Raw genomic sequence first — 13,709 nt, 5'->3', positions numbered from 1 at the left:
CTGGTGTTGAATACTGCACTTGTGGTGTTCAATTGCCTTCAGTGTGGTTTTTTAAAAGCATAGGGCTTAAGACAGACTAGTACAAACTTTTGGTATTTTTATTGCACAAATCTAAAATAGACTTGCAAATTTGAGATATACCATATATACATAATACACCTACATGTTTTGTGCGTATGATAGACAAATTAAATACAGTACAAGTGAAAGCATTCCAGGTTCGTAAAGGAGCCAACTAATACTGGATACAGGTGTTTTTTGATGGACAGTTATGAGACTACTAATGGTGAAATGACAAGGCAAATCATTACTTGGTATGGATGGACAGAAACAGAAATGACTTGGGAATTGGACAAAATGCACCTGTCAGTGTAAAATGGTTTAGGCTGCATTTTGACCAATCAGATCAGCTTTGATGTGCAAAGATCTGTGATTGGAAAAAAATACCAAAATGATGCTGTCTGTGTGAATGCAGGCCAAGTATCTTCTTGGCGTCATCAGATATCTAACAGATTCAACCCTTTCCATTCCAATCGATCTCAAGCTGCCCTCTGCTTACAAAACATACTGCAAAAGTGCTGCATCAGAGACGGTTAATGATTCCTGACAGGCTTGATGCAGGGAAAGGGCTTTCAGTGTTGTGGAGGGGCTTGTTAAGGTCTTGACTAGTCACCACACACCCACAACAGTAAAATTCCTAGAAACTGGCCCTAAGTAGATATAATGGTGAAAGCTATGTATACGTACACATAACATACTGTTAATTAGCTGTATGTGAGTGCTGTTATTGTAGAGACTGATGCCTATTTGGAAGCTCCACCTGAGAGGTGTGTATGTTGACCTTCGTAAATGAGTTGTAACATGGAATGTTCTATTCAAGGACACAAAGTTGTCCTTTGCGTAGCAATGATGACAGGCCTTTCTGAAATGCTGAATCAGGTTACTATGAAACACAGAACTGTTTGTGACATTGAATGGTTTGATAGACATCTCAATCTTGGCCTGAGAACTCTTCTATACACATGACATATTTATACATGAATGCTGAAAACCATCTAACTCTTCCACAATCAGCATTACTTTCAGTGTGAGCCAAATACAACACACTTCAGAGGCTGCGTTTACACAGGCAGCCCAATTCGGATATTTTTTCCACTAATTGGTCTTTTGACCAATCCCATCAGGGGCGCTGTCTAAATGCAGCCAGTGACTGGTATATAGCTTTTGTCTTCGTCACACAGATGTGGATATGTAAGAGCATTCTTGACTTGTGGGGGATCCTTCAAGCCTCCTCTATCCCAGCTCACCTCTTTATATCTGCCGACAGTTCAAAGAATGCAACTCTCTCTCTTACGACTCAGTCCTGAGGGGCCGTGTTCCAACATCCATACTAGCATACTACTTAGAATGCATGCCCAATACATTGATTCACACTAAGTAGGGTGCTAGTGTGGAGTGTAAACATCCATGCCCAATACATTGCTTCACACTAAGTAGGGTGCTAGTGTGGAGTGTAGTGTCCTCAGTGTGGTTTGGGAACATGGCCGTCCACGTAGAAGTTCCTGGTGACCTTAGGCAGGGTCAGCTCGATGCCCTCCAGCTCCTGGGTGAGGATGATCTGACAGCCAAGTCTGGAGTTCTCCTGTAGCGCTGGGGCCATGTCCAGCATGTCATCCTCTCTGGGATGAGAAGAATCAAATTGAAGCCATTGATTTGCATTGCATTATAAGAGTCAATCTTGTTGACAATGAAGAAAATTGTGGTTTTTATTGTATGTGTTTATTTGACAGGGGCAATGTACAACCATAAGATGTGCAATGACATGAGCTCTCATGGACTATGGCATATCTTATAATAAAACAATCTCATACCTTTCGTCAGGCTCTGGTAGCTTGTCGACATGGGCTCTGTTAACATACACGTGGCACGTTGAGCAAGCTAGTGACGCCTCGCAAGCTCCTTAAAATCACGCATGGACAGGGAGAAAGAAACAAGATGTAAGTGTGGCTCCCGGGTGGCGCAGCGGTCTAAGGCAGTACGTCTCAGTGCTAGAAGCGTCACTACAGACACCCTGGTTTGAATCCAGGCTGTATCACAACTGGCCGTGATTGGGAGTCCCATAGAGCGGTGCACAATTGGCCCAGCGCTGTCCGGGTTTGGCCGGTGTAGGCCGTCATTGTAAAATAAGAATTTGACTTGCCTAGTTAAATAAAGGTAAAAAATAAAATAAAGTGTTCATGAATACAATCATGGAGAAATCAATCACCAACGTTTGACCTGAATTCTCTCAGGACGTCATCACAAACCCTATTAGCACTCACCTTCCAGTTCAATGTTGTGCCTATGGGCCAGGTACATTGCATTGTCTCCCACTTTAGCCTTCACTGGAATCCTCTTTCCTGATCTATCGATGTACACCACATTCACCCTAAGAGCAGACCAAAAACAACAATATTAAAAACTCATAGTTCACAAATGACAATGCAAGTGATAAATGCATGATGCACTCAAATGACATTAAGGCAAATCAGTAACAAAGTATGTATATATCCCCTTGAGTTTGTCTGCATAAGGGTTAGGGTTACTAACCTGACCATTTATGTACTGTAATGGAGTCAAAATGGCAAAGACATAAATAGCTAACAATCAATTAGCTAGCTAAATGATGCACTGGCAAAGTAGTTACTTACACATCTTCTTGGGGGTCTTCTGCACTTGCACCCACTTCACTTTGGTACAGACCTTCACAAAAAAAATAAAGACAGTTGACATTCAGTTCCATATCCTCTTACGGATTGTCTGACTTACTGTACGACTTTGAGACCAACTTAGTGACAGAGAGTTAGCAGCTTTGGAGATAAGTTGCACAACTTATCAAACATTCTTAGCAACAGATGCCATGATTGTCTTGCTATGTTATTCACAATGTGGGTGCAATTTTATGTAACCTTTATTTAACTAGGCAAGTAAGTTAAAAACAACTGATTATTTACAATGACGGCCTACACCTGCCAAAATCAGACGACCCTGGGCCAATTGTTCACCGCCCTATGGGACTCCCAAATCCCAATCTCGGGCCGGTTGTGATACAGCCTGGAATCGAACCAGGGTGCAACCGAAATGCAGTGCCTTAGACCGCTGCGCCACTCGGGATCCTTACTAATAGTACCTAGTTACGATGTTCTTAGACATAGCTAACTAACTTGTTAGCAGCTGTCTAGCACTAAATTTATATACATTAATTGGTGTGATGGAAGCTGAACAATTAGCTAACGTTAGATAGCAATCCAAGTGTTAGCAACCGACCAACTCACTTTTGGATGTCTGCAAGTGTCGGTTCAACGTCCGAAAACGATCAACATTCGACGAACTAGCTATACCACTCAAATAACTATTCAACCTGTTGAAAGGACATGTGCTACAATCTGGTATAACTCTAGAAAGTCTCAAAGTCAGCCCCACGCTCGACCGGACTCCAGCGGAGGCCGCCATGATTATGTTTTGATCACGTGAATGAAAGCAGCCAATAAAAAAGTAGCAATGACGTACGCATGTTTTGACTGTCTTCGGTTATTTGAGCGGCGGCAGAGAGCGCTGTTGCAACACAGATTTATCGAACTATAACCATTTTTAGTCTGACTTGTAAATGCCTTTATTATAAATTCTAAAGAGAACGTGATTCTGGTGCTTGCATATATATATTAATGTTTTTTTATCTCAGTCTTTGTGTACCAACAATTCTCGTCTGCAATGTCTGTATATCTGTAATGTCTGTAAATAGTTAAATAAAGGTTAAATACATTAAAAAAATATCAAAGAACAACTAGGTTACTTTATCCTATGTGGATGTACCCCCATGTTGTGGCACTAACAAGGAGTGCGCGTACTGATACCTTCATACAATTGGCTCATTCATCCCCCTCCTCTCCCCTGTAACTATTCCCCAGGTCGTTGCTGCAAATGAGAACGTGTTCTCAGTCAACTTACCTGGTAAAATAACGGTAAAATAAAATAAATAAATAAAAAATTAATGTTCTACGAATGAAATATGAAATACTGCAAGCGTCAAATTCGAGTTCTATTGTTTTATGTAGTTGGGGTTTTACGGGTACAAACAACATTATCCTTTGTCTTTTCAGTTCAGGTTGAATAAAAAAAGCCATGCGTGTGTAGGGGTGGTCAGAGACACATATTAGAGACACATTTTTCCCTCAGATAACACAGATCCACAAAGAATTCGAAAACAAACCAAATTTTGATAAACTCCCATATCTACCGGGTGAAACACCACAGTGTGCCATCACAGCAGCAAGATTTGTGACCTGTTACCACAAGAAAAGGGCAACCAGTGAAGAACAAACACCATTGTAAATACAACCCAGATGTATGCTCATTTATTTTCCCTTTTGTACTTTAACTATTTGCACTACGTTACAACACTGTATATACAACAACTACTGTGATTATTATTATTTGACCATGCTGGTCATTTATGAACATTTGAACATCATGGTCATGTTCTGTTATAATCTCCACCCGGCAGAGCCAGAAGAGGACTGGCCACCCCTCATAGCCTGGTTCCTCTCTAGGTTTCTTCCTAGGTTTTGGCCTTTCTAGGGAGTTTTTCCTAGCCACTGTGCTTCTACACCTGCATTGCTTGCTGTTTGGGGTTTTAGGCTGGGTTTCTGTACAGCACTTTGAGATATCAGCTGATGTAAGAAGGGCTATATAAATACATTTGATTTGATTTGATTTACAGTATATACACATAATATGACATTTGAAATGTCTTTATTCTTTTGGAACTTCTGTGAGTGTAATGTTAACTGTACATTTTATTGTTTATTTCACTTTTGTTTATTATATATTTCACTTGCTCTGGCAATGTTAACATATGCTTCCCATGCCAATAAAGCCCTTGAATTTAATTGATACTTTTAAGGAGATGGGAAACTCAATTGGAATCGTATTAACCGACTATTGTGTACGGTGCTCATACATCGTCAATGGCCTGCCTGGTGCATTCTGGGCAATTCTAGGACAAGAAAATCAAATCAAATCAAATTTTCTTTGTCACATACACATGGTTAGCAGATGTTAATGCGAGTGTAGCGAAATGCTTGTGCTTCTAGTTCCGACCATGCAGTAATATCTAACAAGTAATCTAACCTAACAATTTCACAACAACTACCTTACACACACAAGTGTAAAGGAATGAATACGAATATGTACATAAAAATATATGAATGAGTGATGGCCGAACGGCATAGGCAAGATGCAGTAGATGGTATAGAGTACAGTATATACATATGAGATGAGTAATGTACGGTATGTAAACATTATATAAAGTGTCTAGTGATACATTAATTACATCAAGATGGCAAGATGCAGTAGATGGTATAGAGTACAGTATATACATATGAGATGAGTAATGTACGGTATGTAAACATGATATAAAGTGGCATTGTTTAAAGTGGCTAGTGATACATTTATTACATTCATTTTTCCATTATTAAAGTGGCTAGGGTTGAGTCAGTATGTTGGCAGCAGCCACTCAATGTTAGTGATGGCTGTTTAACAGTCTGATGGCCTTGAGATAGAAGCTGTTTTTCAGTCTCTCGGTCCCCGCTTTGATGCACCTGTACTGACCTCGCCTTCTGGATGATAGCGGTGTGAACAAGCAGTGGCTCAGGTGGTTGTTGTCCTTGATGATCTTTTTGGCCTTCCTGTGACATCGGGCGGTGTAGGTGTCCTGGAGGGCAGGTAGTTTGCCCCCAGTGATGCGTTGTGCAGACCTCACTACCCTCTGGAGAACCTTACGGTTATGGGCGGAGCAGTTGCCGTACCAGGCGGTGATACAGCCCGACAGGATGCTCTCGATTGTGCATCTGTAAAAGTTTGAGCGTTTTTGGTGACAAGCCAAATTTCTTCAGCCTCCTGAGGTTGGGTGGACCATTTCAGTTTGTCCGTGATGTGTACGCCGAGGAATTTAAAACTTTCCACCCTCTCCACTACTGTCCCTTCAATGTGGATAGGGGGCTGCTCCCTCTGCTGTTTCCTGAAGTCCACGATCATCTCCTTTGTTTTGTTGACATTGAGTGTGAGGTTATTTTCCTGACACCACACTCCGAGGGCCCTCTCCGAGTGTTGAGGGTCAGCGGGGTGGAGATGTTGTTACCTACCCTCACCACCTGGGGGCGGCCCGTCAGGAAGTCCAGGACCCATTTGCACAGGGCGGGGTTGAGACCCAGGGTCTCGAGCTTAATGACGAGTTTGGAGGGTACTATGGTGTTAAATGCTGAGCTGTAGTCAATGAACAGCATTCTTACATAGGTATTCCTCTTGTCCAGATGGGTTAGGACAGTGTGCAGTGTGATTGCAATTGTGTCGTCTGTGGACCTATTGGGGCGGTAAGCAAATTGGAGTGGGTCTAGGGTAGGGTGCAGGTGATATGGTCCTTGACTAGTCTCTCAAAGCACTTCATGATGACGGAAGTGAGTGCTACGGGGCGGTAGTCATTTAGCTCAGTTACCTTAGCTTTCTTGGGAATAGGAGCAATGGTGGCCCTCTGGAAGCATGTGGGAACAGCAGACTGGGATAAGGCTGGATTGAATATGTCCGTAAACACACCAGCCAGCTGGTCTGCGCATGCTCTGAGGACGCAGCTGGGGATGCCGTCTGGGCCTGCAGCCTTGCGAGGGTTAACACATTTGAATGTTTTACTCACGTTGGCTGCAGTGAAGGAGAGCCCGCAGGTTTTGGTAGCGGGCTGTGTCAGTGGCACTGTATTGTCCTCAAAGCGAGCAAAGAAGTTGTTTAGTCTGACTGGGAGTAAGACATCGTGGTCCGCGACGGGGCTGGTTTTTCTTTTGTAGTCCGTGATTGACGTAGACCCTGCCACATACCTCTCGTGTCTGAGCCGCTGAATTGCAACTCTACTTTGTCTCTATACTAACGCTTAGGTTGTCTGATTGCCTTGCGGAGGGAATAGCTACACTGTTTGTATTCGGTCATGTTTCCCGTCACCTTGCCCTGATTAAAAGCAGTGGTTCGTGCTTTCAGATTTGCGCAAATGCTGCCATCAATCCACGGTTTCTGGTTGGGGAATGTTTTAATAGATGCTGTGGGTACAACATCACCGATGCACTTGCTAATAAACTCGCTCACCGAATCAGCGTATTCATCAATGTTGTTGTTCGACACTATGCAGAACATATCCCAGTCCACGTGATCGAAGCAATCTTGAAGCATGGAATCCGATTGGTCGGACCAGCGTTGAACAGACCTGAGCGCGGGTGCTTCCTGTTTTAGTTTCTGTCTATAGGCTGGGAGCAACAAAATGGAGTCATGGTCAGCTTTTCCCGAAAGAAGAGCGGGGGAGGGCCTTATATGCGTTGCGGAAGTTAGATTAACAATGATTCAAGGTTTTACCAGCCCGGGTTGCGCAATCGATATGCTGATAGAATTTAGGAAGCCTTGTTTTCAGATTAGCCTTGTTAAAATCCCCAGCTACAATAAATGCGGCCTCAGGATATGTGGTTTCCAGTTTACATAGAGTCGAATGAAGTTCTTTCAGGGCCGTCGATGTGTCTGCTTGGGGGGGAATATACACGACTGTGATTATGATCGAAGAGAATTCTCTTGGTAGATAATGCGGTCGGCATTTGATTGTGAGGAATTCTAAGTCAGGTGAACAAAAGGACTTGAGTTCCTGTATGTTGTTATGATCACACCACGTCTCGTTAATGATAAGGCATACACCCCCGCCCTTCTTCTTACCAAAGAGATGCTTGTTTCTGTCGGCGCGATGCGTGAAGAAACCAGGTGGCTGTACCGACTCCGATAGCGTGTCTCGGGTGAGCCATGTTTCCATGAAACAAAGAACGTTACAGTCTCTGATGTCTCTCTGGAAGGCAACCCTTGCTCTGAATTCGTCTACCTTGTTGTCAAGAGACTGGACATTGGCGAGTAGTATGCTCCGTCTGCCCCTTCTACGGCGCCATTGTTTCGGGTTGCCGGCTGGGATCCGATCCATTGTCCTCGGTGGTGGGCCAAACAGAGGATCCGCTTCGGGAAAGTCGTATTCCTGGTCGTAATGTTGGTGAGTTGACGTTGCTCTTATATCCAATAGTTCCTCCCGACTGTATGTAATTAAACCTAAGATTTCCTGTGGTAACAATGTAAGAAATAACACATAAAGAAAACAAAATACTGCATAGTTTCCTAGGAACGCGAAGCGAGGTGGCCATCTCTGTCGGCACCGGAAGTTTGGAGACCTCTCCTTCAAGGAGTGAGTAGGAGGCTGTCAACCGGCGACTGAAACTCGGTGGTGAAGTTGGATTGTTTGCTAAAATGGATGACGAGGAGGAGACCTGTCTGACCACTGTGGCACGTTTTGGGAGCATGGAGAGGCCAGAGATGGAACAGAAGGAAAAGGCCATCAGTGGGTGTTCTGCAAGCAGTACAGCAGATGAAGGCGCGGCATGAGCGTGGTGAACAGATAGACGTGGTTTTTGACAGAGAGGAAGAAGGAGAAGAGCCGAGTGCAGTGGGAAGATGTGTGTTGAGGAAGAATGGCGCCAAGTACAAACCCTATTCTGCTGTCTGTGATAGCTCTGATGGCTCAGAAATTGAACCTGATGATTTCCCAGCTAGCACAGTGGATCTGGGCCGATTTCGTCTGAGAGTCAGACTCGGCCAACGTCTGGGCCGCCTTTGACAGTACTACTTATGGCTAGGATGCGGGAATTGAGCTCAGACCGATTCTGGTGAGAGTTATCTGGCCCAAATGTATTACTTGGGGCTCAGGCCGATTGGGGCTCCTCTCTCTCTCTTTATTTATTTTTCCATATTTTGTATATTGTTTCTGTGATCCAAAAATACAATTAACATTTAAATACAATTCTTTAAGAGTCCTGTTTAAGTAGTATTTTAGTATTTTGATACTTTGTGTAAGGCAATTGATAAGCATTAAAACTTTGTGGATGAAACCTCCTGAGTGGAGCAGTTGTCTAAGACACTGCATCGCAGTGGTGGTTCAATGCCCGTGCCGGTCGCAACCCGAGAGACCCATGAGGAGACGCACAATTGGCCCAGCATCATCCGAGTAAGGGGAGGGTTTGGCCGGCCGGGATAACCTTGTCCCATTGAGCTGTAGCGACTCCTGTGGCGGGCTAGGCGCTTTCATGGTCACAAGGTGTACAGCGTTTCCTCTTTCCTCTCATTTTTTGGGGGGTGGATGGGTAATAATTTGTATGTATAATAGTAATATTTAAAATTACTACATTTGGTAATTTTGTATACATTTATTTAAATTTGCATCGGGCCGCTTCTGGGGGATTCTGGTAAGATGCTGGCAAAGTCGGCTGAATTCCGGTAGATGGAAACGGACCGATGTACTTGGGCCAATTCTGGGCAGTCATTCATTTTGATTCCGTGCCGAGTCTGACACCCGATTCCGGGCCGATTCAATCAGTTCCGGCCCCCGGAAGAGGGCCGCTTCCTCATTGCTAGCTAGGTTGGGCCCAGTGGGAGTGACGCTTCTGGAGAAATTGGATCCCTGCCTTTTGGCTGATCCATATGTAGTCTCATGCTGGGTAGAAATTAAGTTGGGTACTGTTAAATCGGTGAAGGTAGCACAAAGTGGACTTGTGAGGATTTTCATGGTTTTTCCGTTCCAGAGGGAGCGTGCTTAGGGACAAGACCTATGACCTTTGCTCTCCGGAACAGGGTGCCTTTGACCAGAGTGATTACTGGGGTGGCTTTAAGTGTTGAGGTGTAGCAACTGAAATAGAAGATTCCTTGTCTGTGACTCCCACTGTTTGGTGCCAATTTAGCTGGGGATCAGAAGTGCCCAGTGTGAGACAGGTTGAGGTTGCCAGGATCAGAGTAGAACAGAAGGTGTCGTAGGCTGAGGCAGTGAAGAGAATAGAGGATGATGGGTCAAGGGTGAGTAGTAGGCCGAGGCCTATAGAGAGTTATACGAATTTGTGCTTCAGTAAGGTTGGCTTCTTAGCATGCATTACCATGGTTATCAACTGTACCGCAGAAATGGAACGTAAATCACAGACAACAGATGGTGGCAGCTGCAGAGAAGTACTTGGATGTACGGGGGTTTACAAGGTGTGTTGAACGAAAGAGTCCCGTCCTAACTGATCCTGGTGTAGGATCAGTTAGGGTCAAAGTAGTGGCATGGGGTGGTGATTTAATTTCTTTATGACATATTGGTATATAGTTGGAAGGTTAGTTGGTGGTATGTAATAGTGGTATATACAGTGGCAAGAAAAAGTATGCGAACCCTTTGGAATTATCTGGATTTCTGCATAAATGGCTCATAAAATTTGATCTGATCTTCATCTAAATCACAACAACAGACAAACACACAGTGTGCTTAAACTAATAAAACACAAAGTACTGTATTTTTCTTGTCTATATTGAATACATAATTTAAACATTCACAGTGTAGGTTGGGAAAAGTATGCAAACCCCTAGGCTAATGACTTCTCCGAAACCTAATTGGAGTCAGGAGTCGGCTAATGTGGAGTCCAATCAATGAGACGAGATTGGAGATGTTGGTTAGAGCTGCCCTGCCCTTTAAAAACACTAACAAAATGTGAGTTTGCTATTCACAAGAAGCATTGGCTGATGTGAACCATGCCTTGAACAAAAGAGATCTCGGAAGACCTAAGATTAAGAAATGTTGACTTGCATAAAGCTGGAAAGGGTTACAAAAGTATCTCTAAAAGCCTTGATCAGTCCACCGTAAGACAAATTGTCTATAAATGGAGAAAGCTCAGCACTGTTGCTACTCTCCCTAGGAGTGGCGTCCTGCGAAGATGACTGCAAGAGCACAGAGCAGAATGCTCAATGAGGTTAAGAAGAATGGAACATGCAAACATCTCTGTTGACGAGTCTGTGATACGTTAAACAATAAACAAGAATGGTGTTCATGGGAGGACACCACGGAAGAAGCCACTGCTGTCCAAAAAAACATTGCTGCACATCTGAAGTTTGCAAAAGAGCATCTGGATGTTCCACAGTGCTACTGACAAAATATTATGTTGACAGATTAAACTAAAGTTGAGTTGTTTGGAAAGAACACACAACACTATGTGTGGAGAAAAAAAGGCACAGCACACCAACATCAAAACCTCATCCCAACTGTAAAGTAAGGTGAAGGGAGTATCATGGTTTGGAGCTGCTTTGCTGCCTCAGGGCCTGGACAGCTGACTATAATCAATGGAAAAATGAATTCCCAAGTTTATCAAGACATTTTGCAGGAGAATGTAAGGCTATCTCTCCGCCAATTGAAGCTCAACAGAACAACGACCCAAAACACAGAAGTAAATCAACAACAGAATGGCTTCAACAGAAGAAAATAAGCCTTCTGGAGTGGCCCAGTCTTAATCCTGACCTCAACCCGATTGAGATGCTGTGGCATGACCTCAAGAGATCAGTTCACACCAGACATCCCAAGAATATTGCTGAACTGAAACAGTTTTGTAAAGAGGAATGGTCCAAAATTCCTCCTGACCATTGTGCAGGTCTGATCCGCAATTACAGAAAACGTTTGGTTGAGGATATTACCGCCAAAGGAGGGTCAACCAGTTATTAAATCCAAGGGTTCACATACTTTTCCCACCCTGCACTGTGAATGTTTACACGGTGTGTTCAATAAAGACATGAACATGTATCATTGTTTGTGGGTTATTAGTTTAAGCACATTGTGTTTGTCTATTGTTGTGATTTAGATGAAGATCAGATCTAATGTTATGACCAATTTATGCAGAAGTACAGGTAATTCCAAAGGGTTCACATACTTTTTCTTGCCACTGTAGATGTTAGTTGGTGGTGCATTTTTTATTTTTGTATCACAAAATGTAGGCTACGTGATCGACCACACACTACCGCACAGTAGGTGGCGGCATGCACAAACAAAATGTGCAAACGCCATGATACAAAAGAAGAAGAAAAGTGACTGGGAGTCAATTGGGCGCTAGCTCATAAACACAACATTAGCATGACTTTTGTGAACAAGAAGATGTGAAATAATTAACTTGTTCTATGTAATATCGTATAGCTTTGGAATCGTAATATTATGTACTTTCAAGGAAAATAGACCCATACCCTGACTTTGAGAAGGGATTGCATGATGATTAGCTTACCAACTGCGTGACGCAGCATGACAACGTGAACATGATTGGTCGACAGTCTGCAGGGTGGGGCGTTGTACGTCTCTCCATTCATTTCCCAATGGGATTCCTATCTCCTACTTTCTCTAATATCTCGGGCTAGGGCCTATCTGATCCAGGCAGGCAGTGAGGGAGACTGTGTTTGACTGAGGTCACTGGACGATGAAGAGACAAAGATGATGTTTTGACTGGAGTCTAGAGGTGGGGTCCTAAACTCCTCTTCTGCACCCTGGGTCGCAATGCAGCACACACGCACGCACGCACGCACGCACACACACACACACACACACACACACACACACACACACACACACACACACACACACACACACACACACACACACACACACACACACACACACTCCTCTTCTGCCCCCTGGGCCAATTCAACAGTCTCAGGGGTACACATCCTCAGCCTTGAAATGTCCATTTGAGACATGACTAACAAAAAGTACTAAAGCTTTCATAGCAGTAAAAACTCCACAGTTGGGCATTCTTGTTGACATGTGAGATGTGATATACATCCCCATAAAACGACTGAAGTAATTCCTCTAGTGTAAGAAATCTGGTGCCTTATCATGATCTGTCCATATGCCCCATGTCAGTCTTAAACCTAGGGTAATATACAGTACAGATCCCAAGTGAGTCTTAAACCTAGAGTAATATACAGTACCGTCCCCAAGTCAGTCTTAAACCTAGGGTAATATACAGTACAGACCCCAAGTCAGTCTTAAACCTAGGCTAATATACAGTACAGGCCCCAAGTCAGTCTTAAACCTAGGATAATATACAGTACTAGCCCCAAGTCAGTCTTAAACCTAGGGTAATATACAGTACCAGCCCCAAGTCAGTCTTAAACCTAGAGTAATATAGAGTACACACCCCATGTCAGTCTTAAACCTAGGGTAATATACAGTACAGGCCCCAAGTCAGTCTTAAACCTAGGGTAATATACAGTACCAGCCCCAAGTCAGTCTTAAACCTAGAGTAATATACAGTACAGTCCCCAAGTCAGTCTTAAACCTAGGGTAATATACAGTACCAGCCCCAAGTCAGTCTTAAACCTAGGGTAATATACAGTACCAGCCCCAAGTCAGTCTTAAACCTAGGGTAATATACAGTACCAGCCCCAATATGGCTTTATAGAGTTCCTCTACTGTGAGTCTGTCGGGTCACTATAAAATATCATAGAGGTAATTCTTTCTTCTTCTATGAGTCTTCAGGGAAGGTCTTTAGTCAGTGAAGGCCGCCGGGGCCTAAGTAAGGGTGGGCGACTTCAGCTCTGATGGCTAGCTTGGTTCCTCTTCCTGTTCATTCATCCTTCAACCACATAGACCAGGCCCAAAAGTAGAGGCCCAAAAAATGGTCAAAGACTCCAGTCACCCAAGTAATAGACTGTTCTCTCTGCTACCGCACGGCAAGCGGTACTGGAGCGCCAAGTCTTGGACCAAAAGGCTCCTTAACAGCTTCCACCCCCAAGCCATAAGACTGCAATGAATCAAATGGCCATCCGGACTA

General features: G+C 43.7%; 1 protein-coding gene across 1 annotated transcript; it reads right to left on the bottom strand.

Moving 5' to 3' along the window:
- Positions 1 to 84: 84 nt before the first annotated feature.
- fdx2 (ferredoxin 2) lies at positions 85 to 3,523 on the bottom strand. Its single transcript, XM_071389345.1, has 5 exons — positions 3,315 to 3,523; positions 2,691 to 2,742; positions 2,322 to 2,428; positions 1,872 to 1,959; positions 85 to 1,679 (listed from the first exon to the last, which is right to left on the bottom strand). The coding sequence occupies exons 1-5, from the start codon at positions 3,490 to 3,492 to the stop codon at positions 1,523 to 1,525; spliced, it is 582 nt and encodes a 193-aa protein (XP_071245446.1). The 5' UTR covers positions 3,493 to 3,523; the 3' UTR covers positions 85 to 1,522.
- Between the last annotated feature and the right edge of the window lie 10,186 nt (positions 3,524 to 13,709).

Source organism: Salvelinus alpinus, chromosome 2 (assembly GCF_045679555.1).
Source record: "Salvelinus alpinus chromosome 2, SLU_Salpinus.1, whole genome shotgun sequence".
Lineage (NCBI taxonomy): Eukaryota > Metazoa > Chordata > Actinopteri > Salmoniformes > Salmonidae > Salvelinus > Salvelinus alpinus.
This window is presented reverse-complemented; position numbering and strand designations above follow the sequence as displayed.